At 52.7% G+C, this 23,478-nt stretch overlaps 9 protein-coding genes across 9 annotated transcripts; 4 read left to right on the top strand and 5 right to left on the bottom strand.

Moving 5' to 3' along the window:
- Positions 1-339: 339 nt before the first annotated feature.
- EI97DRAFT_454175 (uncharacterized protein) lies at positions 340-821 on the top strand (the record flags this gene model as incomplete). The annotated part of the gene is made up of 2 exons (XM_033800512.1): positions 340-514; positions 565-821. The coding sequence occupies 2 exons, from the start codon at positions 340-342 to the stop codon at positions 819-821; spliced, it is 432 nt and encodes a 143-aa protein (XP_033658485.1).
- Positions 822-2,722: 1,901 nt separating this feature from the next.
- EI97DRAFT_367104 (uncharacterized protein) lies at positions 2,723-4,204 on the top strand (the record flags this gene model as incomplete). The annotated part of the gene is made up of 2 exons (XM_033795068.1): positions 2,723-3,130; positions 3,182-4,204. The coding sequence occupies 2 exons, from the start codon at positions 2,723-2,725 to the stop codon at positions 4,202-4,204; spliced, it is 1,431 nt and encodes a 476-aa protein (XP_033658484.1).
- Positions 4,205-6,248: 2,044 nt separating this feature from the next.
- On the top strand, positions 6,249-7,521 carry EI97DRAFT_14829 (uncharacterized protein). Its single transcript, XM_033793253.1, has one exon. The coding sequence runs from the start codon at positions 6,385-6,387 to the stop codon at positions 7,306-7,308; it is 924 nt and encodes a 307-aa protein (XP_033658483.1). The 5' UTR covers positions 6,249-6,384; the 3' UTR covers positions 7,309-7,521.
- Positions 7,522-8,652: 1,131 nt separating this feature from the next.
- On the bottom strand, positions 8,653-11,383 carry EI97DRAFT_491020 (ArfGap-domain-containing protein; the record flags this gene model as incomplete). The annotated part of the gene is made up of 5 exons (XM_033802250.1): positions 10,951-11,383; positions 10,882-10,898; positions 10,688-10,798; positions 9,967-10,623; positions 8,653-9,930 (listed from the first exon to the last, which is right to left on the bottom strand). Exons 1-5 carry the CDS (start codon positions 11,063-11,065, stop codon positions 8,653-8,655), a joined length of 2,178 nt encoding a protein of 725 aa, XP_033658482.1. The 5' UTR covers positions 11,066-11,383.
- Positions 11,384-12,652: 1,269 nt separating this feature from the next.
- EI97DRAFT_429036 (uncharacterized protein) lies at positions 12,653-14,571 on the bottom strand. Its single transcript, XM_033797350.1, has 3 exons — positions 14,460-14,571; positions 13,269-14,373; positions 12,653-13,206 (listed from the first exon to the last, which is right to left on the bottom strand). The coding sequence occupies exons 2-3, from the start codon at positions 14,232-14,234 to the stop codon at positions 12,844-12,846; spliced, it is 1,329 nt and encodes a 442-aa protein (XP_033658481.1). The 5' UTR covers positions 14,235-14,373; positions 14,460-14,571; the 3' UTR covers positions 12,653-12,843.
- A 137-nt stretch (positions 14,572-14,708) lies between these two features.
- On the bottom strand, positions 14,709-17,128 carry EI97DRAFT_429035 (eukaryotic translation initiation factor-like protein 2 subunit gamma). Its single transcript, XM_033797349.1, has 5 exons — positions 16,865-17,128; positions 15,682-16,649; positions 15,434-15,630; positions 15,214-15,383; positions 14,709-15,161 (listed from the first exon to the last, which is right to left on the bottom strand). The coding sequence occupies exons 1-5, from the start codon at positions 17,002-17,004 to the stop codon at positions 15,131-15,133; spliced, it is 1,506 nt and encodes a 501-aa protein (XP_033658480.1). The 5' UTR covers positions 17,005-17,128; the 3' UTR covers positions 14,709-15,130.
- Positions 17,129-19,451: 2,323 nt separating this feature from the next.
- On the bottom strand, positions 19,452-20,629 carry EI97DRAFT_429033 (N-terminal nucleophile aminohydrolase). The gene is made up of 4 exons (XM_033797348.1): positions 20,444-20,629; positions 20,240-20,397; positions 19,934-20,183; positions 19,452-19,856 (listed from the first exon to the last, which is right to left on the bottom strand). Coding segments are annotated over exons 1-4 (612 nt in total). The 5' UTR covers positions 20,446-20,629; the 3' UTR covers positions 19,452-19,654.
- A 144-nt stretch (positions 20,630-20,773) lies between these two features.
- Positions 20,774-22,039, top strand: EI97DRAFT_429032 (dnaJ chaperone-like protein). Its single transcript, XM_033797347.1, has 3 exons — positions 20,774-20,938; positions 20,988-21,048; positions 21,145-22,039. Exons 1-3 carry the CDS (start codon positions 20,914-20,916, stop codon positions 21,752-21,754), a joined length of 696 nt encoding a protein of 231 aa, XP_033658478.1. The 5' UTR covers positions 20,774-20,913; the 3' UTR covers positions 21,755-22,039.
- A 133-nt stretch (positions 22,040-22,172) lies between these two features.
- Positions 22,173-23,405, bottom strand: EI97DRAFT_409293 (Zn-dependent exopeptidase; the record flags this gene model as incomplete). The annotated part of the gene is made up of 1 exon (XM_033796666.1): positions 22,173-23,405. The coding sequence occupies one exon, from the start codon at positions 23,403-23,405 to the stop codon at positions 22,173-22,175; it is 1,233 nt and encodes a 410-aa protein (XP_033658477.1).
- Positions 23,406-23,478: the final 73 nt, after the last annotated feature.

The raw sequence follows: 23,478 nt of genomic DNA, 5'->3' as shown, positions 1-23,478 counted from the left end.
TCGCTTTCTTTTCCTTCGTTGTATGCTTTGTCGTCTCTCATTTTGACTAGTTACCATTCCTGCCTTCAGATACCACAAGCTGGGCATATACTCTTTGTGTTTCGCCTATCAGGTCTCTCGTGCTATCCGAGAGTGAGTCTCTAATAGTGGCCTGGTGCCAGCTACGACATTCGGATATGAGACCAGCCTGAGTGAAAAGGCCTATCAACATCACAAGAACATCCTCGCATCGAGCACGTCGGTTCTCCCGGAGGGCGCTAACAGTTATTGACCACGTCGCTGTCGCTCCAGACTCACTTCGTCAACTGGAGAAGATCACTTCAAGAAGGTGGCTGAAAGATGTCTCGTGAGGAAAGGACAGGAGGGCCGCAGTCCCGATCATCTCCTAGCGGGTCAACCACATCTGCTCCCTCCGGTCGGAATGCGTCTACGAATCGAGCGGAAGAGTGGTCTGGTGTAGAAGACCCCAGTGAACGGAGGAAGATACAAAACAAATTGGCTCAGAGACGGTTCCGTAAGTTCACCTTTCGGCAGTACAACAACGCGCTAACACTGGCCCAACAGGCGAAAAGATTCGAGAACAGAAGGAGGAGTCCGAGCGCGAAGCGGAGAATCAGCGGCGTGCTGGGAATGCCTACGCCACTCCGGAGCCTGGAGACATTGACACTGGTAGTAATGAGCTTTCGGGCTTGCCCTGGGGCGGCGTTTCAATGCGGCACATTGTGGAGACAGGCAAAACAAAGGATCAGAGCTCTCGACAGAGCTCTCGTGAGAATTCTGTATATGCCTCCGCCTCTCGGACCGGTGGCAGTAGCAGGTGAGCAGCCCAGTGTGAGTGGTACCCATGCACACTGATGTACATGTTGGATTAACAGCAGATTAGGATCGGGCTACACCTCACCGATCAGTTCGCACGCGGCTATCCGGCGTGGAGGTGCTTTCCATACTGGCGCTCCAGTGGGGATACACGATGAGTCGACTTGCTATAACCGACCTGGAGTCCGGTTGTGGTACAGGCAATGCCGCGGATTGAAGCTCTGGAAGCTTCATCATTACGTTTCTCATGGTTTGATTTTGGGACGCCCGATCACGACCTATGTGTTACGCCGTAACGAGTTATGGCGGTCTCCTCGAATGCTTGCTTCCAGGGGAATCTCGGTCAAGAGAATTGAGCTTGCTCAACATCTGTTTCTTCATTACTACCTTTAACTTATATACCAGCTGGCTCTCTCTCTTCAGCTCAGCGAATACATCACATTTCCCGCAAACAGTCTCCATACTGCGCTTTGCATGTCCGAGTTAACATTACCCAGCGATTCCTACCTCTTGGCTGTTCAATTATACTTGAATAACATCAGTACAGAGGAAGTGCATGAGAAACAAGGAGGGTGCTCAGTCGGATGTGACAAGAGGAAGTCCCGTATTGTGGTTAAGGCGCAGAAATCCGCCCTGTCTCAAGGAAGGTCCTCCTTGTGTGAACATAGTGTCTCAGAAATTCACCTTCCGAAAGACAGCCTTAGCGGCAGCAGCATGTGCCGTGTAACAATAGGTATAATTGACCACAGTAAAAGCAACGCCGCATGCACATTCGTGCATCTGCGTGCAGTGCGCGTCACATGCAGAGAAGGGCGCAGACCGCCCAAGGACAATGAAATCTTCTTCTCGAAGAAGCTTATAAAGTGGAAATCGGCTAGTCCGCCTCGTGAGGTTTGGGAGAGATGAAAAGCTTGGGGAATCGACTGGCGGTTGCTGGGTTTAAAACGTGAATGGCTGTGCACCCCGCCGCACAGACGCCAACGTGTGGCTGACCGCTCTCGCTTGGCCCTACGGAGGACCTGCTTCCAACCTCCTACACTCCGACACCAACATGCTCCACCTGTTCGATGTCAATATTCCGCTTCATCGACCACTGGAAGTCTCAGATCTTGGCCCCTCCCCCCGGAATCCGGACTGGGGCGTGCGCTCAGACAGTTCGTGATGGAGACGAACTCGCACGGCACAATGGCTTCGCCGTAGTTCTGGCGGTGATGGGTGCCTGCCGATGAACTGTTTTCAGCTCCATCTCCAGGCAGCTTCGGCGAATGCGGCCTCTCGGAGCTCCCTATCAGCCTCGTCTTGAGAGCTAGGGGGCCGGCAAAGCGTCCTTGACGCACTCAGAATGGAATCGTAGATGGCAACATGACGTTCTCTGAGGACCAGTCAACACTAACAATCGCGGCAGTAATATCAGGCATCAACATGGTAAACGATAAGGACATGGTCTTAATTGTGCCAACCCTCCCGGCAGAGTCCGATTTGTCCATCTGTCAACGGTCAAGTTGGAGTCACTGGCTCGTCCCAACTATGTCATCGATGTAGGACTGCGGCGTATACTCGGACACGACCACATCTAGCACGAATTATGCCTCCGTTGACCAATGTTATCGATAATGGGTGAGATCTCACCAGCACAGCTCCCCACACGCCACATATCATCTTACGCCACGAATCTTCACACCCTCCAGTCTCGCAGCCACAATTGATCAAAACTTGCGCCAGCGTGCGGCGTACTTTTCTCCCACCTTAAGCGCCGTCTCTTCACGTCTGACCCCTTTTGCGGACTACATCGGTGAATCATCAGCAGGTGCGGCGCGGAGCTTACTGAGGTTGGTATATAGTCAACCGCGGAAGGCACGATGAGTGGAGTAGACAGCCGCGCTCTTCTGACAACCGACGACACTCCATGTCAGCGGACGAACTCTCCAGGCTCTCTTTGGAGGATAACATGGTGACGACTCGGGCTGCTGCTGCTAGGGCTCGAACAGCACCAGCCGTCCAAGAGAGTGCAAGCGGATCACCACCTTCGCCATCTCCAACTCAACATTCCCAGTCTGCATCACCAACCTCCGCCGTGCTTGAGTCGACTTCCGGTATCAAATATGATGTTGGTAATCTTGGAGCCGATGCCCGTCGGCATGCCAAAGAAGGCTTTGGTGCGAACGGAATCAAGATGAAGTACTGCAGAGCCTTGGATGAGGACGCGAATCAGTATCTATTTTTCCTGGACGATGAGATTCGGGTTGCAATGGGTGGTCGACATGGTGCGCCCAGATGCACTTGTGGCGCAAATGACAAAGGAATCGCATGTAAGGTATGTTCGTCATTTGCAGGGGCATTGAGCGTCCATTGACAACTATGATAGCACATTTTCTGGATGTTGGACCAATTGGCATCAACAGCGTCCCAGAAGATCAGAGAACAGACACTGGAGATTGCCCCTGATGGGGCTCTGATTCAAAACAGGGAACCAGCTTCGATTATCAAAAACGCTACCTTGGAGAGAGTGGCCGAAAATCTTGACTGGGAGGTTCACGATGGCCCGGTTCCGGATGACGAAGACATCGAAGAGGAAGTTGCCGCAATGCTCTCCGTCTTTGAACCCACCGAGGCCCTGCCTGTCGAATTCAGAGCACCCGGCGGCGCCTTTCTTTCCGAGCGCTCACGGAAATACCGCGAGTTCCGAGACCTGATAACCTCGCTCTTCACTGAACAGCCCTCCAAAAACCTGGGTCTTTTCAACAAGCTTCAGTCCATCATCGACCCGGACTTTCAAACCCATGTCTTCTTCGAGAAGATCAACAATAGAATTGTGCATACGTTCAAGGCGTTGGATGAGTACATTGCACATGGATCTACTGCGCCCTCGGAGGCATACGATGTCCCAACCTGCGCGAGGAAACTCAAGTACCTGGTCCAAGCTATCGATGACTACTACGAACAGCAAGAACAAAATGGCTTCGACATGGGCGACATCAGTCGTCGTGCTGCGGCAGCATTAGTCACGATTCTGAAGGGCGTCGTCGACCGTAATCAAGACGCCTACGCAGGCATAACTTGGGATGGTGTACCCCCTGAAGACGAAACAGAAAGCAATCTCTTTGTCAACTTGATTGGGGCACCAGTCCATGACGGCGACGAAGACGAAGAAGGACTCTTTGTCCTAGACGTGTTGAAGAAGTTGCCTATTGAAGGGATCCTGAGGAGTCACTGGGAGTTGCTGTCAGCGACCAGGGCAGGGTTGAAGCCGCAATGGACGCCTCAGAGGTTTCTGGAAAGCTTTAGGGAGATTGTGGGTGAAGGAGAGACTCTGGGCAGGAAGAGGGCTGGGACTGGGAGCGAGGGGACTACGCCTAGTCCGAAGCGGCCGGCGCAGAGGAGTGAGTGAGTTCCTTTTTTGCTGTCTCCTAAATCCTTTGTTACATTCAAAGTACCCCTCTCGGATTTTTCATTTTTCGCCCTTCGAGATATGTCCTTTATTTGGGGAATGAATGGCTTGTAGCGTTCTTTTCTTAATCTCTGGAGGGTATACTGCTTCTGTTCAAGTTCGATTCGGTGAAGCTGAACTTCAGCGGGCCTAAAAATTCAGCTTTGTTTATTTACTTGGGCTCGAGACAGAGTCGCTCATTTCTTTCCTTGCTTTTTCTAGTGGACAGGATAAAGTGGGTTACCACCGAAACAGAAAATTCTATCAAATGGTTTCACATTGATACACATGGAGGCACGTGTTCGTCATTGTATTCGTCCATCGAATAAACTTGTTAAGTAACGTTACCCATGGTCTCACACATGTCACCGTTGCTTCTACTGTGTAGACCCGTCAAGCCTCGCGATGGTCAGACCCTCGTCGCGTGATTGTGAGGGGTGAATATTGGTCGGCGGGGTTAGCGGAGGCTGAGAGTAACACAGTACTACTTGTATGTACATAGTACGCTGGGCTGTGGCGACGGGCCGATCAGAGGGGCAGCGATTGGTTGGGCCATGCGTCCGTAATCTACTGCAGTACTAGTACATGGGATTGTACGAGCAGGTTTCAGTGTGTTGCATGCTGTATGAATTCCTCTGTTGAGCATGTTTGTAGGAAAAAGAAGTTCACTGTTCTCGCCTTGCAGTACGTCTTCCAATGACCACACTTCTGGCCCAGGGTAAGATTGAGGGCTTCATACATTCAATGGCAAGGGGTTCTAGAATCAATAGCTCTTGGAGGTATGCAGTAGTAGTGCTTACACAGGCATGCATCCGTCGCTGTGAGCCATGATGACATCGCAGTGCAGCAGCGTTGTCCCCAGGCTTGGGTCCATAGCCCGCTGGCAACAACGGCGCATCGCTAGTCATACTTCTATTGGCTACTCGTTATCTAGCATGGGAGGTAGTGAATCAGGGAGGTCACGTGATGACACCTAGAGAGCTTTCAAATGGTCCCCGGTGCTTAACAATCATAGCTGCAATCGCCAAGGGAGCTTGATTTGTTGGCAGTTGGGAAAAGCAAGCCCAGGTTAAGACGCCACCCTTCGTATCTCCGCATCTTCACAAGCTTGAGAAGACGCGGAACACGGCTTGAGAGTGGCGTCACTTAGGGTTGGGTGATGCAGAGGGGATGCGGGTCTAATGCAGAGATCTGCTGTATCACCTAGAATTGGTGCGGAGAAGTTGAAGCAACGTTGATGATTGTCTGATAGCGGGTTGTCCTATCCTTGAAAGGGGGCCATTCTCCTATCGATACCTACTGTTCCCGGGGGACTTGCTGACTCCCCTTCAACAGCGTTCCACCTAGCGACGTAGCTTTCTACTAACGAGGTCCGAAACTGACTAAGAAGACCGCCCCTCCGAGAGACGTCGGCGGCGACGCGATGTGCACGCTGCACAAACACCGGCGGACGATCCTCATAGCACCTCGATGATCCGTGATCCCCGGTGGAGGGGGAAGAGGAGAGGGTTGGGACGAAAGCAGGGTGGTGATTGCTGTCGTGGCGAAAGGCGTGCTGTGATTGGCTGGATAAGCACCTTAGTCAACACGTCCTTTGTTCCTGCCGTAAATGCGGGGAATGACGCCAACCCGGAAGGAGGCCTAGCGCATCCCAATCGGTCATTGGACCCTTGCGCGACCCTGCTGCTGTGCTCCCACCATATTACTGTGCAGACTGGCCGCCCATCAATCCAAACCGTCTTGTGTCTCCCCCTCCTCTCCACCTCTCCAATTCTTTCTGATTCTCTGCTACTCTTCGCTCTAGATATTGCAACATCCATTTCCACGGCGGCCTGTCTCCTGTGCATCTTTGTAATACTTTGGTGGTAGCGCGCCTCTCACGCCATCCACCGACCACCTGCCCCGCTGACGTAGCTTCACCCTCCGGCCCCGAAACTCCGAATTCCGACTCACCTGCCCGCGTCCGTGCGCCCAACCCAGTAGGTACCTACTACTTCAACCTCCTGATCAGTCCTCCACTTCCTCTCCCCCCTACACATTCCCCACGGCCAATTCACACTCGGATCTTGCGAACAATCTACACCCACAGCCACGAACTCTTCCGCTCACCAATTCACAACGTTAACATAAGCAGCTGCAACATGTCTTCAGATCGTAACTCGCCACCACTTCCATCCCCAGGTGCAGCGGAGCGCCGACGAGCTTCAATCACAGGCCAGACCTTCCACGACCTCTTCGGTCGCCAGAGGAGCCTCGGAGGACAACAGGACCCGACTCAGCCGTACCCCGGGCCCATCACCACAGCTGCCGTCAACGCTCAGCGACGCCGCCTGTCTCTCACCACCGTCGGCCTCTCCCCTCCAATGAACCAATCCACACCCTTCTCAGCTCCACGGCCGAGGGCGGAGAGCCTGTCTAGCGTCAATTCAGGCTCCGTCGACGAGAGTCCCTTTGAAGACGATAACGCCCCGCCTTCAGGGGGTGCGAGCAGTGTGCCGACGACACCCTTTGCTCGGCGGCTGAGCTTCGGAGCACGCGCAATGCGGGATGTTAGGCAGGGCAATGGGAGCCAGGGCAACACTAATGGTAGACCCTCCCTTCATCAGAAAGCCTCCTCTCCCCCGACTGCAAGAGGTCGAGGTCTGTCTTCATCCTTGTCCCCTTCACGCTCTTCCTCTGTTCCAGCGGCCTCTGGCTCACTCGTCCCCCCTGCAGACGCCACATCTCCTTCTTCTCCTCCTTCTCTTTCTCCGTCTACTTCCTCTCCTTCCTTGCCGCAGATCTTGGCCGAGCACTTCAAACGTCATCCTGATCAGGTCCTGGGTGAACGAGAGCTGACGTCCCTTCTCTCCCCTCCAGGCGAAGGCTACAACTTTGCCGAGAATCTTCGCAACCGCGCCGAGCGCGCCTCCATGTCCGGTGCCCACCCGATCCACCCTCCTCAGATGCATCATCGCGCCAAGAGCGTCACCATCATGGAGCCGCCTCACGAGATGCCCAAGCAACCCAGAGTACCTGATCCCATGCAGGAGCGTATCCTGAAGGGCGACTTCTACATGGATTGAGGAGGCGCCGTTTGGTAGGGTTCTGTACGAACAGCGGAGAGTGGTGCCGTTGGAACTTGGACATCTTCTCGGACTTTACGTCCATGTGTTACTCACTTTCGACTCTTGGGCGTCCGGAAGGATGGTGCTGGGGTCAAACACCTCGATTTCACTGCGCGAGTTCACCAGAAGACTTGCCACAAGTCCATCGGAGCAGTCACATGGGCTCTACTGAGCAACTTATCATTTTTAGGAGTTGCGATTCAGGCCTTGTATTTTCTTACATCTGGGGCGGCCCTTTACGATTGCTCCTCACGTCTGCTTCTCCCCATACGACCAATTTCCTTGCCTTAGGGACGAAAACCCAGTCATTCACGAGGTTCCCGGTTTCTTTGTACGCTTGTACAATGGGGGGTTCTAGGGTTGATGGGTTTGGGAACGAGCGACTCATGTGTGGGAAATATTTCTAGGATGGGCTTCAAGGAGGAGTGGGATGCGTATCACGTATAACAGAGAGGGCGAAGGTTGTAACAATCTGAAGGAGTTGAGAAGCGGAGGATGGGAGGGATGAAGAGGGTTATAGGCAGGAGAGGTGTGTAGCTGATATAGATTGCATGCGGGCATTCTGTTTGGCGAGAAGGAACGAAGTATGAGAATGAGAATGAGAATGAGAGATCGTGTGGAGTCAAATGTTCGTTCGGTTGGCGAGTCTGAGTGATGCGGTGCGTGATGAGGATGCCTTTCGACAGTATGATGGTCTATGTTCCACAAATACTATGCTTCTCCTTCCTCCACCTGCGTTGAATTGACTTGGCCGTGAAAAACAGGATGTCGCTTTTTTTTCTGCCGTGTACGCCGAGAAAATGAACTGATAAAATGCTACTAAATGCTACCCCTTATGTAGAAGCCATGCATATACATATACATATAATGAAATAAAAAGAATCTCACTCGCCATGTATCAAAAACTACCTACGAATATCTGTCTGCACGGGGAAAGACAGACGGGAAGAATGTATGTATGCAAGCAACGTGACTATCAACATCAACATCAACATCATCAACAGCGACATCTACAACACCGACAATATCAGTGTCTTGTCTTCTCCTCTTCCCTTCCCTTGCCTCCTCGTCTTTCCATTCTTCCTATTTCCCCTCCCTTCGTCCTTCCGGCATCCTCCCTCACATAGATTCAAATCCTCTTCTTTATTCCTTTCTTCCCCAAGCACGCCAAAAGAATGCCACGCCCGCCTTGACCGCCTCCCGACCGCTGCCATGTCTTCGCCCTATCCTCCCATCCGCTTTCCGCCCAACCCATCCATCATCACGACCATCACCTACATATACGCTCACACCCTGTCCCTCTCACCGCCTAAAACTCGCACTCAACCCCGCAAACGCATCCGGGCTGTGCCTGCCCCCCATCAACCCCGCGAAATCCACGCTCTCGTGCGAAACATGGCCGTACCCGTTGGTGCTGGTGCTGGTCACTGCTGCCATTTGGCGCTGCGGAACGCTTGGTGGTAATGGTGTTGCTGTGGAAGAATTGTTGGGTGTAGATGTGGTGTTGGTGGGGATGCTCGAGGCGGAGAAGGGATTATTTGTCGCTGCTGCTGTTGTTCCTGATGGACCCGATGCCGCTGTCGACGACGACGCCGTGTTTGCGGCATTGGGCGTTCCTCCCGGGGCTGCGGTACCGTTTTGCCCCTGTTGCTGCTGCTGCTGATCGAGGGGTCGTTGAGGCGCGAGCTGCGGATAGTTGTACAGCGCTAAGATGGACGATTTGATATTCTGCTGCGGTTGCTGTGATTGGTATCCCAGCTGCTGAGGCGGTTGTTGGTGTTGTTGATATCCAGATTGCTGCTGCTGTCCCTGCAGTTGCTGCGTATTCAAGAACGGGTTCGGCGCCTGCTGCTGCGGCTGCGTCTGAACTAGATACGGATTCGCCATCTGTCCCTGCTGCTGCTGCTGCAAAGCCTGGACCTGACCGAACGGATTCCCCACCTCCTGCGCCAACGGACTCTGCGCCTGCGGTTGCGCCTGCACACTCCCAAACGGATTATACCCTCCCCCTCCCATTCCTACTCCCGCACTCGGAGCAAATATCTGACTCCTCACGCTCTTCAAAAACGGATTCCCCGAACTTCCCGTCGCCGTGGGGGACAGGGTCCCTTGCCCGCCACCACCGACGCTGTATCCACTCGGCGAGGCAGAAGAAATTCCCGGTTGTTGCGGCTGCAGCGGTTGTTGGAAACTCGCGTACTGCGGCGGTAGATGCGGCATGGGCGGCGGGGTGAAGGAGTGCTGTTGGAAGGGGTTTGTGGATGTGGGTAGGGGGTAGGTGGATTGGGATTGCGGATGCTGAGGGTAGGCGTAGCCGCCGGTGCGGTTGGGAAAGAGGGGTTGTTGTTGTTGTAGCTGCTGCTGGGGTTGATTCGAGAGGTTTAGAGATTGGAATGACTGTTCTAGAGATTGTGGTTGGCCGAACGGGTTTTGGTAGGTTTGCTGTTGCTGCTGAGGGTATAATTGCTGGGACGGAGACTGCTGCTGCTGCTGTAGAAATGGATTATAAGGATTCGAAGGCGAGGTCGTTTGCGCGGCATATCCTCCATACTGTAAATTCTGCGTGTGTAGCTGCGGAGGCTGTTGTTGAAGCTGCTGCTGCTGCTGCTGTTGTACCGGTGCCACGGCATCCAAAGCATCGAACGGGTTTACCGAAGACGTCTTTTGCACATTATCGAATGACAAGCCGTTCAGATCCGGTTTAGCGGGTGGTGTGGGCGTAGGCGTCGTTCCTCTTGAGCGTCCCGGGTTCTGCTCCCCGAGTCTGATCAAGGTCTCCACGGCTCGATCTACGTTTCCATTAACGCCCTTGAGGACCGTGGCGTTGCGCTTGTCATCGGGGAAACCCATATCGCGAAGAGTGGCTAGCTTGGACTCCATCCCATCGCTCGAGGTATTCACGTTCGACCCAAACACTCGGGACGCCTTATTCACTCTCGGAGGTGACGACTCCAGTCCAAAGCCCCCTATTCCCGGCGAAATCGGGGGCGTCGTATCTCTGGACGAAGGTGCCGTCTTCTGCAACCCGAATCCAAACCGCCGTGTCGGTTTCGGCGGTAACGGCGGCGGCCTATCCTCCACCGAACTCGTACTCCCCGTATTCTGTCTGGTACCCGGTCCCGAATCCGTCAGGAACGCCCGCTCCTGGTATTTCTGCCGGATGAAGCGCTCCATGGCGCTGTCCACTTCGTCGATATCAATGGGGATTTGGGGTTTTACGTTTCGTGGGTTGTAGGCTTTGTTGGACTCGACGTTGCCGATGCGCCTCATATTCTGCGGTTCTTCTGTTTAGCTTGGGTTGATACTGGAAAAGGGGGAAGTTGAGAATGTGTCTTACATCGACTTGCGCATTATCCCATTTGTCCATACTCAGCGATTTCACTTTGGATATGTGTGTCCCCAGCTTTCGATGCAGTGCCGCGCACCGCATACATAAGAATATGCCCAACTGCTCGGTCGTCAGTGTCCATCCACCCCGAATTCCTGGACAGAACCCGCAATCATGCGTTCGCGGGATATGGCAATACGTACACTCCAACTCGCCCAACCTACAGGACAGTCAGTCCCATCCAAAGTCTATAAAACAGCACATCCACTGACCTGGATTCCGCGCACCACAATCGGCACACACATTGTTCCCCGGCACCGTCTTGATCAACTCCTGAAGCGTGCGCTCATTGCGCGCCTGCTGGCGCTTGTTCAGGGCCGCAGCCATGTCGTCGCAGAGTACAAAGGAGTAGTCGAAGTTCTACTCCGTACGGAGTTCTGGACCGGCGAAAGGTCGCAAGAGGTCGAGATGGGCGACGGCCCGGTGGCGGGAGAGGTGCTGAGACCGGGGCTGCACGGCGCACGCGGGGAGAACGTGCTGACCTCGTGGCAGGATGGGGCTCTTGTGTCGCCGCTTTTGCAATTAAGAATGCTCTATTACGACAAACGAGCGTCAAGCGTGGGTAATCATGGTGTCGTTGGGTGAAGAAGACCAAACAGCAAGAAGGAAAGGGGAGGGTGCAAGGTCGTGAATCGGATAGGAAGGTACACATGTCGCGATTGCGCTATTCGTTCACGGCAAAGAGACGCACGACTCGCTCCACAGTGCTCCAGGCCTCGCCCTTCTTTTCTGGGAAGTCCGGACAGGGGAATACATGTGCATCAAACAAGTGAGACCACACTTTGTGATACCCGATCTTGATGAGGATGTTGGCCTCGTATCTGTCGTTCCGTTGATGGTGTGTTGGGTTCTAATTACTGCCGTTGGCCTCCGTTTCGGTCACCATGATTAGGATCTCGTTCACAAAGGTAACAAACCAGAGATTGACCTAACAGTCCCAGATTGCTACTAAAGATGGCAAACCGCACTACGTGAATAGTCAATACGAGTAGATTTGCATGGCTCAACGCATGAAAACTGCCATAAGGTTCCTAGATATTGACGATTCTTCAAGCCACGCCCTCTACCATGGCAGTCAGTCGTTCGAGAACCTCCAGGGGAGCCGCTCTCAACGTCCCCGTACTGCATCCTCTCCTCAGTAAATACACTACATCCCTTGAGAATACGAGAGTAAAAGAGACAAAAGTATGTCCGGCCATACGCAGGTGACCCCCATCCTCATCAACACAAGAAGCAGGAGCCTAAAAAATGCCATCAAATGCCATCTAGTACGCCAATATGACTGACCTCCCCGTAGGCAATTGCGGCGAGGCAGTTGATTATGCGTTCACGAGTTATGAATGTGTGTTGAAGAAGAGAAAAAAACCCCATTGTCCTCATCAAACTTTTCTCCTCCCAACCCGCCAAGATAGCGGCCCTACAATCTTCCTAGTGCCTTGGCACATCGTTGCTGGGCGGATATAAAATCTCTGAACACCCTGGAACCCGATTTCTCTCCTTTTTAGATCAAAAAGAACGAAGCCAGCCACGACCATGCGCAAGCGCCTTCCGGGTGCTATTGCCATTGGTTGCCAGTCATCTGCGGATGGCGTGGTTTCGGAGAGGGACGCCATTCTCCTGTTAGGAAACTGCCTTTCTCGTGGGTCGTCTTAAGTGATGGCGATGGGGAGGCGGTGTCGACTTATGGAGTACATCTTTCGCATTCAAATCCAGAATTGCATGTAGTTTCTCTGTATTTTTGGAGGCCATCTGCTTCCTGTACGTGCCGGGAGGCCTTTGTCAATGTGCATTGGCAATGATGAGTTTGTCACATCTCACTTCTGCAGCTGTTGTCCCACTTCAGATGTCATGCTCGCGAAGATGTTCTCACGGTTTGCCAAACATGTTTACGACGGAGTCGATGAATATTTTCTCAAGAAAGGCGAAAATGTGCTGAGCTCGCGTCGGCAGACTACATGTCTGATCGATCGATGCCATGCCATGCCAGGTGTCCATTATATCGTATTTAAAACAAGCAATGAATAGCAATCATGCAGGTGAATCGCCATCCCTCACTCTGCCATTACCCTGCCATAGAGCTGTTTTCCCATAATACCAATGCTGGCTCATCCAAAGACAGCCAACCTACGACCAATCCCACCAAAACAAATGCAACTACAGAAAATCACACTACCGACCCATGTCGCGGTAGCCACGTTATCGTAACTAATGACGCCAGCGAAACGTTGTTTGGGGTCGGAACGGCCTGTTACGGCGGATGCTAATTGCGTGGCATTAACGGCAACAAGGGGTTCCGGAGAGGGCAGTATATCCGGGTTCGCGAGGAAGATGAAGGAAGTAATTAAAGAGGTGCTGGTGAGGGAGAATAGGACGCCGTTTCTAGTGCGGTCGAGAATGTACCAAAGCGCGGGGTTGACGAGAGCGAGTGTGATGATAAGTTGGAGTGTGGATTCCCAGGGCAGTCGGCGCTTGCAAGATATTAGTTTGCTTCCAAGCTAAAACAGAGCGCAAGACAAAGGAGGGCTCTTACAATGGCAAAGGCAATACCGACGAAAGCGCCGATGCTTCGCACAATCTCATTCCACTGTTCTCCGGTAGATGGCTCCGACTCCTTGGGTGTGGAAGCTTGACTTCTCCTCTCTTCTTGCGCTTGAGAAGAAATCAAGTCGACATAAGGGAGTAGGGTTCCCAGCACGACACCCGCAAGGCCCCAGGCAGTCCAGTAGGTCCAGCTTTTGAAGTCCACACCACCGACATTGACTGCAGCAAGCTCCTTTCTGTCGTGCAAGTGTGACACCGTGATACCGTAAGCCGCGCCGAACAGGAAGAGCAACACGAGTTTGAAGACCACATTGGTCAACCTCCCGACACTGTTCTTCTGCGACTTGGGGCCACGGGCTACCCCGGAGTGCTGACGTTGTAGCGCATTGTGAGGCCTTCTCTTTGCCTGGTTGAGGGTTACTCCCCCATCCGGACTACCTGGCCCATTGTCATACGCAGCCCCGAGCGAAGGCGTCAGTGCTCCTAGGTCGAGTGGTGTGTCCAGAGTACTCTCGCCGGGAATGCTAGTCCCAGCTTCATCAAAGATGCCAAACAGCGTGCTCTTCATGTTCAAGAAGCTCTTCGATCTGTCCTGCAGGCCTCCAGCGCTGCCATTCTCACTCGCGCCGTCATTGCGGCCACTCTTAAGCGGTTGCAATCTGGCCGTCAGCTGAGCGAGGAAATCCGACGACCGAGTATTGGGAATATGCGACGTGGACGGAGGCGACGACGGTGGGAATTGGTCGAGAGACTCGCTCGTTTGCGAAAGAATCGAGAAATTGCGGCGTGGTACCGGTCTATGGATATGCGGCGGCGACTGTTGATTGTGGTGCGGAGCCGTGTCCGCGGCTACGAAAGGGTCCTCGTCTCGCTCTGCCGTCCCGTCTCGATTTCTCGGGGGAAGCTCCACCCATGTCTCTTCCTGTGTGCCTTGGGTGTTTTCGGCGCGCACCATTACAACAGATAGGAATACAATGCGTAGAGGAAGAGGAAAGGTAAGGAGGAGGGAGAGTGCCCTGACCGAAAATCACCCTCTCGTATATTCAGCGACGGAGATTCGAGCGGAGGAAAGTCCACGGGTGGGTCCGGGGTTGCTGTCCGGGGTCAGTAAGCATCCACGTGAGGCCAAAAAGATGTTGCAGGTGCCTTGGCTGAACACAGCCTTCCAATTCGTACGTACCGGGATATTAGCTATAGGAGCTGTTGAGATTGCTTATTAGTAGCTGTGGTTGTCGCAGGCATGGGGGAAGGGAGGTCTTGGGAGAATGGGAGGGTCCTAACGGAGTTCGCGTTGGAATGTTTCTGAATAGCGCTTGCATGTGAAAATGCCCTGACGGACGCCGGCCTAATAATCCGCACGCCACCTGCATGGTTGGGCCATGGCCTACGTAACTCAACATGGCACCAGAGGTGTCAAGGGCCGGGACAGTGCATAATGTTAACTATGGTGTGGTGACTCCAAGTTTGCCCAGCTGGCTTGCCGCCGAACTATAAACTAATACGATAGGAGAACGGCATTTGAGAAGGTCTAACAACCAAGTCACGCTTAGATCTGCCACTCCGCAGCCGGTGTATCATATCGATGCTCGAGATTTGTGTGGTTCCCCGAACACTATTTGCCCTACATTACCACTATGTAGCACAAAACATGCCAGCTCCTGTCTTTGCAGACCACGTATGCAAGCCAACCACCCATCTATCAATGTAACGATAGCGCTCGTACTCGCATGCAAGGCGTAGAGGCAGATCAAGCATGACACTCGAACACTCTGTCATACTAGTTCTGCGCGTCCGTTTGATCATGTCATCGTAAGGTCCTTCCAAACCACCACGGTTCATATGCAGCCCTACTTAGTCCTCTTGGGGTTGAAGGACATTGCCACTGTTCAGACGTCAATAAGCCGCAGCATCGGAGAGCAAAGCGGGACACTTACGCTACGATATTAGCCCATCCAATCAACCTCCAGTGCTTCTCGATACGACGAGACAAGGCAATCTTCTCCCCAATCTCCGTGCATGCGGGGGATGTGAGCTGCAACCTTGCAGCATCAGCTTTCACAGCAATAACCTTTGCACCAGTAGCCGTTGAGCCGATATTGACCATCTGGTACACATACGTTAACCAAGCCCTTATCCACGTTAGGGTCTACTTACGAGGACCTCGTTCTTAGCGAGTTTCGCAACCTTCGCCTGCTTGCCATCCGCGGTCTTCACACCGAGCAATCTTCGAAGGAGGAAGTAGTTGACCTCGAGCTCACTGTAAATGTTGGGAAGATGGCCTCGGAGGCCAAGGACGAAACCAACGAGACGATCAGCACGGCAAAGGGTAGGGTCCACACGAGTACCGACACCTGCAGATCTTAGTCGAACCCTTACAAGCTATGCTTGAGTATTTAACTTACCGATCAGACCCCCTGGAACGGCAAATTTGAGATCGTTATGTTCTGCGAATAGAGAGACGACTCGCGAGTAAATCGGTTTGCACTGGATCTTGCCTTGGCTGTCCTTCGAGACAATACCAGGTCGAATTTCAATCTCATCACCCAACTTCAACACACCGGTCAGAATACTGCCACCAGCAACACCACCTTTCAGTTCGTCAATCTCGGCACCCGGCTTGTTCACGTCGAAGGATCGGATGACCATCATGTGCGGTTTTGCCGAGAAATCCCGTACTGGAACCGGAATCTTGGTGACAAGGTATTCGTTCACGGCGTCGATGTTGAACTTGAGCTGGGCGGAAATGGGGATAATGGGCGAGCCATCCGCGACTGTGCCGCGAATGAACTTCAGGATAGACTGATAGTGTGCCGCTGCGCTATCTTGTCGCATCAGATCCACCTTGTTCTGAAGGATGATGATGTGGCTGAGCTTCATGATCTCAATGGCTGCAAGATGCTCACTCGTCTGAGGTTGAGGGCATGGTTCGTTACCGGCGATGAGGAGAAGTGCGGCATCCATGACAGCGGCGCCAGACAACATAGTGCTCATGAGAATATCGTGACCGGGGCAGTCGACGAATGAAACGTGACGGAGTAGGCGGTAGGTACCAGTGCATCCTTCTCGTTCGCAAGGCGGATCCACCTCCTTCTCGCTCTTGTATGACCTGTAGCAAGTCGGCCGTGGGCATTCCTCATTGTCGCATTTGTAGATCTTCGCATTCGCATAACCAAGCTTGATGGTGATATTCCGCTCCAGCTCATTCTTGAATCGAACAGTCTGAACCCCTGAGATAGCCTTGACGACTGTACTTTTCCCGTGAGCGACATGGCCGATCGTTCCTATATTGATCGTGGCCTGGCGGCTGATGATTTCTGGAGAAAGAGGGTTCAATTTAGAGAAGTCAACGGTCGCCGGATCTGGTTGTTCCCTGCGGGGTATTAGCATAAATCCGGGAATCGAGAATCAACTCTTCCTGGTCCAGCTGTAACTGGGTCAAAAGAACATGCATCCGGTATACAAGTAGGCGAGGAGATCTAAATGATCCAAAAGCGCATTGTGTCAAGTGAAAGGACCGAACACCGCTTCCTTCTATCCAAAACTCTCGAGATTCGCTGGGGAAAAGAGCTGCTGGAGCACACGTACGGAAGATTTGGTCGCTCAACAGGTGGCAGCACCTCTCGCGTCTTCTTCAATGCAGACTTGGGCTTCGTTTCCTCCACCTCTTCAGCGCCAGAGGCTACGCTCTCTTCATCGCGGTGATCATGTTCCGACTCCGAATCCATGCTGGGCAGAAGGCGACTTTTTGACGCGGGTTTTCGACAGTATAGTCTGGGGTTGTTCGTATATCAGGTTGTTTCCAGCTATTCTTGAAAAGGAGACGGCGGGGTCGGGGGTGTTGTGGCGGCGATTCAAAAGTTGCAACTCCAAAAGCAAAGGCGAAAATGCCCTTGACTCAAGCTAAGGCTTGGCGCGGGGCATCGGAAAAATAATTGACCGTAAGCCGACATAAAATCTTCTGAGCAGGATCCGTGCCTGCCTTTCTCTTTCATTATTGAACAACGCAAATCTTCACACTCACTAAAAGCATTTTCGATTCTCGAGATCCTCACTGTCCTTGCGGCGGGTCGAGGGTCCATGATGACGAAAACCGTCTGTCGAGTGGAGACGAATTTAGCAGCTAATCTTGGGTGCGGTTTCTTTCTGCTTTCGAGCAGTGGAAGAGAGCGCAATGATTGGCCGTACATACTTATCAATGTGACTTTCAGGAGGCAATCACTGTTTACGTACGGCATATTGGTGAGCTCGTAGAGGGTGTTTCCAACGTCATATCATGACCAATTACTCTGTTCAGTTCAAGCTTGAGGAATGTTTGTCACACACATTTGTAATAGTCGACTCAATCCGTTTGGGTTCTCACGGTCACTGATTTGATCTCCGAACCCAAGTGGAGGGCTATGAATGGGCTCATGATTTGAAAGCACTAACCAGTCAATCCTCTATGCCTGGCCCGCTATAGCAAACGGACGGACCGCAATTTCTACACAGCCGGCTCGTGAGGTGAGCTCGATTGAGTCCAATGTCACTGACATAAAATCAGAACCTAGGGACTAGTAGCAAACGGGTTTATGATCTTGAAGTACTCTGCATCCGTTATTCTATGCAGAGACACGAGGAGCTTCAACCCATGCGCTAAACAATGGCTATAGTGCTTTCGCCAATGGCTATTTTGCGGTTTTATCAGGCTGGTTCCAACCGGATCCTTCCTACACGCGAATGGCATGTTTTAGGAATCGGGAGCCGTTCCCCTTCCCAAGATCCAACAGGGCCGTTCACTTACTTCGAGGCTTCGAATTCACAGGTTTAGATTATGGTCAAGTTTCGACGGACATGTCCAAGCCGTACTCGGGCCAATGATCGAGTGCTATCGGCTCCTCGGTTGGTAAACCAATTCTAGGATTCTGTCACAGCTCGATCTTCCAGTGTGTCTCCTCTCCTTAGGAAGTTTCTGGACATTAGCAACAAACGCAGCCAATTTGTCCTTCCCGATCACTGTGCCTTCTAACGCCGAACTCGGACTAACAGTTCTGTACTCTCTCGCGTATATAAACCCTCTTCTTTTCCCTCTAAGCATTCTCTAACAATGTGCTCTGTTTTTTTCTTCTTTTCTAAAAATCCACGCATCTTCGTTTCATGACGAAGACCGCTCTTCGAAAAGACCCGAGTCCTTGCCCATGGACTTGGCCTTGAGTAGGAGAGATTTGGAATAAGAACAGGCGTGGATGGTGTGGATTCGAAATCAGAAGGAGGAAAGACGATGTGAAGGGAACGACAGGTGCGAGTTTGGATGAGTAGGGATCGGCGATAATAATGATGATTATCACCATTGTTATTATCATTAAAAATGAGAGACAACGGTAGGCCGTGCTTTCACATTTGATTTAGTCAAAACATAGACAGCATAACGCAACTTTGTTCAATTTTGGTTTCTCTGTGTCATGTCCTGCAATAATCCAGGCAGAGTAGCCTCGCTCCATACTTCGAGAAATAACTCGAGGATACCGATCCGTCGTCGGCCTCAACTCTCCTCGAATTCTCCCCCCAAAGGACCACGCCGAGGAGCAAGCTCGAGAAACCGACACAGCACAAAGCAAACATTTCACGAGGCACATATGTTTGTCTTTGATTTAGTCCTACTCATCCACCAGAGATCCTGATGAGTAGGGTGGAGAAGACACGGCCCTGCTAAAAGCCTATTTCGATCTCCCACTGAGAAGGAATGTTGCTCCAAGGCTACCGGGAGTTAGGCCGAGGAGCAGGCAAACGTGGGTTGGAGATGCGAAAGCTACATGCATCCTTTGCGATTGATGGCGAAATATCCATTTCCTCTGCAGTCTGTGTTCTGGACAGAAGGAACGGCTGAAGACAGCACTTCCGGCGGTGACTGATCTGAGATGCTGTCTTCTCGTTGATGGAACGGAAAATGCTATTCAGAGGACATCCAAATCCAGTCTCTAGTTTGACTGCTTGTTTTTGAGGTTGAGCGGTTGTGGTGAGTGGAAACAGGCGCGTCGTTTGAAGAAAAATAGGAAATTGAGTGGAACGTGCAGAAGGATGCTAGCTGGATTGGGCATGGATACACATGAGGCTTGGCAAACCAATGTTAATCTCGACCCTGGTTTCGTGAAATGATGTGGAGGAGTTGAATGTGTTGCTGGCGTCAACATTGAATTGAACATTCTCCTGTTCTCTTGAATACGTTTGGAGGCCAGAGAGTCTGTCATTGCATGGTTTATTGCTTGCGACTAGTCCCAGGTCATGAGCGGGATCTATGAAGCCTTATTTGGAATGCCGAAATCGCGCTCCTCCTCCTGTACACACATTTCTAGTGTTCCAAACTCCAATATGCCATCAAGATGTAGACCCGCTCGCAGATCATGGGACGACGACCTTCACATCGTCTTCGTACTCCTGCTCCCGCACGCCATCCTTTGTTATAACCTTGACCGTAACGCCCTTGAAATCGATCGGAAGTCGTCGCTTTAGCTCTTCTGTGCACATCCGTAGAATCTTCATGCCCTGCTCGAAGTCGATATCGGGGTGGTGGTGCTTGTCCAGGAGGGAGAGGCAGTAGTACCTAGGACGGAGAGTCAGCAAGCTTTCCGCGGCAGCACAGGCTCCCCCTCGCTTTGAGAGGACATTAGAGTAACATACTGAGCGTATCCATGCGCAGCATATGGTACGGGAGCCAAGCTCGCCAGATAGTCGATCCAGTACAGCGTAGGCTTGTCCGCAATCTTGTCATAGCCGCCCAGAAGCAGGTTCACAGTGTAGGGTCTCCTTGACCGCAGCGACCTAGCCAATTCTCCCCGAACGAAGTTTGCCGTGGCTGAAGGTGAGAGCTCCATGCCATTGCGCATGGAGTACAGCTGCACGTTGGCTTGGATGAATTCGGCGAATTGAACTGAGGACCCGTCGCCGTCAGCTACTCGTCCTCCACACAGATACACCAACACACACCTGTATCACCAGCTTCGCCGGAGAAGGCCATGAGAGTATGTGAGTTCAATTCCCGTGTCTTGTCGTCTGTGGCTTTGAGGATGGTGGCGCCTCGCATGGCGGCTTTAGAGGCGGCGATGATGGTGAAGTCTTTGCCTGTTATACCCAGTAGAACCTCCCTTTACTATGTCAGTCATGATACTTCCCTCGGAAGGGAGCTCCTACATGATGTGCGGAATGGGTGGAGTAAAGTTCGGGAATGGCTGGTGTACTACTAAACAAGCGGATTCCTAGGACAAGCTCGTGAGATTCGGCCGGGATAGAGAATGAGGAATATCTTCTGTTCAAGGACTTCAGAGAGATAGCTCGTTGTAGCTGGGGGACCTGTATCTCGTGTAAACTGAGGACGCGACATCAGCAGCTGCCTCGTCAAGCTAGGGCCCGAGCTCCAAATGTCTGGGCATAATGCACGTGACACCCAAGTCGAGCGGTGCGCCACAGTGGCTGAACAGAGCAACGACGTCATCAACCGATGCCATTGCTCAACCAGGCACTCTTTTGGACCACCATCCGCGCTTCACGTCGCAAGCGCAATCTCTCGACGTCTACGGACACTATCCGACCTTGCACACCTCCCTAAGTTTTAGGCTCTCTTAATATACCATTGATTCACGTTTCTCACCTTCGTCTTGAGGATGTCTGGGCCGCCAGTGGATTATTGTGTGTTGAATGTCCCTGAGGGGAATATATATGCTAATGTATGCAATAGATAAGGTGCTGGAGGTAGATCCAAAAGCTACTCAACAGCAGATCAGGGATGCGTACAAGAAGTATGCCCTTCTCCCTTCTTCTCTCTGTCGGCAGCCTACCATTCCGCCTTCCGTCCACCTCAAGTTCCTTTCCGCAGCAATACTAACACCCTCCAGGGCAGCCCTAAAACACCACCCTGACCGTGTTCCGCAAGACTCACCCGAGCGGCGCGCCCGCACAAAGAGATTCCAACAGATAAACGATGCCTACTACACTCTCTCAGACCCTACCCGCCGCCGCGAATATGATGCCACCCGCAGCTACCACTCCTTCACGGGCGCCGCCCCCAGCTTCACCGAAGAGGAGTCCACCGAAGGAGAGATCCCGCGCGCTTCCACAGGCGGTTTCCCTTGGTCCGCCTTCGGTTTCGGCGGCGCGCCCGGCGGCACAACAGAGGAATCGCACACACGGTTCTCGAACGAGCAATTTGGCAGCATGTTTGAAGAAATGCTACGAGAAGAAGGCATGGCAGAGGGAGAACGCGCCGTTCCCACTGGTAGATTCTGGAGTATAGTGGGCGGACTGAGCGGTGGGGCTATGGGCTTCATCGTTGCGAATTTCCCGGGTATGGTTGCAGGCGCGGTGGCTGGGAATCGATTGGGTGCTGTGAGGGATGCGAAGGGGAAGAGTGTGTATCAGGTCTTTCAGGAGTTGCCGCAGGCGGATAAAGCGAGGCTGTTGAGTGAGCTTGCTGCGAAGGTGTTTTCGAGTGCAGTGGGATCGTAGCGGGATGCGTGGTGGCCGAGGATATGGGAGCGGGTTCCAGGAAGGTTGGGCTTGTGGTCTTGGAACCATGCTGGGCTTTTAGCTGGCATTTTTGGCTTGGAGTTAGGGTCCGGGTTGCCTAGAGCGCGTGGGAATGATAATCCTTTTTTGGTTTCTTTGGGTGGGAAAGATATATGGGCGATTGGGTCAGGTAGACATCAAGCGATACCAAGGCAAGAAATGACTGACGTAAACGCACTCAGTGTGGTCTGTAATCAAATCTTGCAAATATCAAAGTGATATGCCCCATCTCTATTCCCCAGTCATGCTGCGTCAGAGAGTTACTCCCTCCTCGTGTTCATAATGCATTACCTATTCGTCATCTATACTAACAACCCCATGCTCAATTTACCTGCTGGCTTACAACAACAAAGCAGTTCTACATCCCCATCCTCTCCTCCTGCCTTCTACTCTGGTACTTATCCATCCTCGTGGCCTCCACAATCATCCTCCTGTAATCCAACACCGCCCTCTCCAACTCCCTCCTCGTCAACGCCTCATGATCCGAATGCGCCACCTGTATACTCCCCGGCCCGTACAAATACCTCCTCACCCCTTGGTCGACTTTCAGATTGGGCAAATCGGTTCCATAATTCACAGTTATCGTCTCGAACCCTTCCAAATCACAATCGATATCCACGGGCCCGTATCCCTCACTTCCCCACTGCACTTCAAGCGTTGCACCCAGCTTCTCTGATCGCTCCTTCACACCAGAGAGAGAATCGAGAATCAAATCGCGCACAAGCTCCGGCGTCCCGGCTGCAAGTCGCATAGCGATTCTCGCCTCGGCGGTCTCAGCCACCACATTCGCAGCAACACCACCCTGCACACGTCCAAAGTTCATCGTCGTATTGCCATACTTCTCACTCCACGGCAGCCCACTTTCCCGCAGGTGGTGCAGCGCACCCAATGCGTCGAGTAGGACATCGTTCGCGGAGACTCCCAACCACGGATACCCGGAATGCGCCGCCTTGCCTTGTATCCTGATCGTGAAGCCCAGCATGCCTTTGTGTCCGCACACCAATTTCCCCTCCGTCGGCTCGCCGAAAATGACAACCTCGTAGGATTTCGGTCGTTCCTCCCACGCAGAGAAAGCGCGCATGCCGTCGCCGCCGGTTTCCTCGCCCACGACGAAGAGGAGGGATAGGTCGTCGAAGAACTTCTCCCGAAGGCTTTGCACGGCCATGATTTGCGGCGCGACGCTGCCCTTTGCATCGACGGAGCCGCGTCCTCCTATTGCATGTGTAGTTTCGTTGTGGTAATATGGCCAGAAGGGTGGGACGGTGTCGATGTGCGATGTCACCAGGACGGTTGTGTCGCGCTTTTTGCCGTATGCTAGGACATTATGCCTCTTCGGAGATACTTCCTGTAGTTCCACTGTGAAGCTATTGTTCCGCAAGTACGAAGCCAACCACTCGGCGACGTTGTGCTCATTTCCCGTTATACTCTCGATCTCGACGAGTTTACGGTGGAGGTGGAGAAGCTGGGCGGACTCGGAGAGCGTAAGGAGGGATCCATAGTTCGAGGAGGGGTCATTGAGTGTTGATTGACTCTGTGGCAAGTTGGCGAGGGCCGAGGCAGCTAGAAGGAGAGAGAGACCACATTTTAACATGGTAGTGAGAGTGGCGAAGCCCAAAGATGTGGATACAGTTGGGGAGCGGGTAGCTTGAGCTTGACCTCGGGAG

The sequence above is a fragment of the Westerdykella ornata genome (genome assembly GCF_010094085.1).
Source record: "Westerdykella ornata strain CBS 379.55 unplaced genomic scaffold EI97scaffold_1, whole genome shotgun sequence".
Taxonomy (NCBI): domain Eukaryota; kingdom Fungi; phylum Ascomycota; class Dothideomycetes; order Pleosporales; family Sporormiaceae; genus Westerdykella; species Westerdykella ornata.
This window is presented reverse-complemented; position numbering and strand designations above follow the sequence as displayed.

Coding starts and splice junctions, on each gene's coding strand:
- EI97DRAFT_14829 (XM_033793253.1), top strand. CDS start 6,385: ATGTCTTCAGATCGTAACTCGCCACCACTTCCATCCCCAGGTGCAGCG.
- EI97DRAFT_429036 (XM_033797350.1), bottom strand. CDS start 14,234: ATGGTGCGCGCCGAAAACACCCAAGGCACACAGGAAGAGACATGGGTG. Junction 13,207..13,268: donor TCGGTATTGCCTTTGCCATT/GTAAGAGCCCTC, acceptor ATATCTTGCAAG/CGCCGACTGCCCTGGGAATC.
- EI97DRAFT_429035 (XM_033797349.1), bottom strand. CDS start 17,004: ATGGATTCGGAGTCGGAACATGATCACCGCGATGAAGAGAGCGTAGCC. Junction 15,631..15,681: donor CGTTCCAGGGGGTCTGATCG/GTAAGTTAAATA, acceptor TAAGATCTGCAG/GTGTCGGTACTCGTGTGGAC. Junction 15,162..15,213: donor GGATGGGCTAATATCGTAGC/GTAAGTGTCCCG, acceptor ACGTCTGAACAG/TGGCAATGTCCTTCAACCCC.
- EI97DRAFT_429033 (XM_033797348.1), bottom strand. Junction 20,184..20,239: donor CGGCGAAGCTGGTGATACAG/GTGTGTGTTGGT, acceptor ACGGGTCCTCAG/TTCAATTCGCCGAATTCATC. Junction 19,857..19,933: donor GCTGCGCATGGATACGCTCA/GTATGTTACTCT, acceptor TCTCCGTCCTAG/GTACTACTGCCTCTCCCTCC.
- EI97DRAFT_429032 (XM_033797347.1), top strand. CDS start 20,914: ATGTCTGGGCCGCCAGTGGATTATT. Junction 20,939..20,987: donor TGGGCCGCCAGTGGATTATT/GTGTGTTGAATG, acceptor TGTATGCAATAG/ATAAGGTGCTGGAGGTAGAT. Junction 21,049..21,144: donor ATCAGGGATGCGTACAAGAA/GTATGCCCTTCT, acceptor AACACCCTCCAG/GGCAGCCCTAAAACACCACC.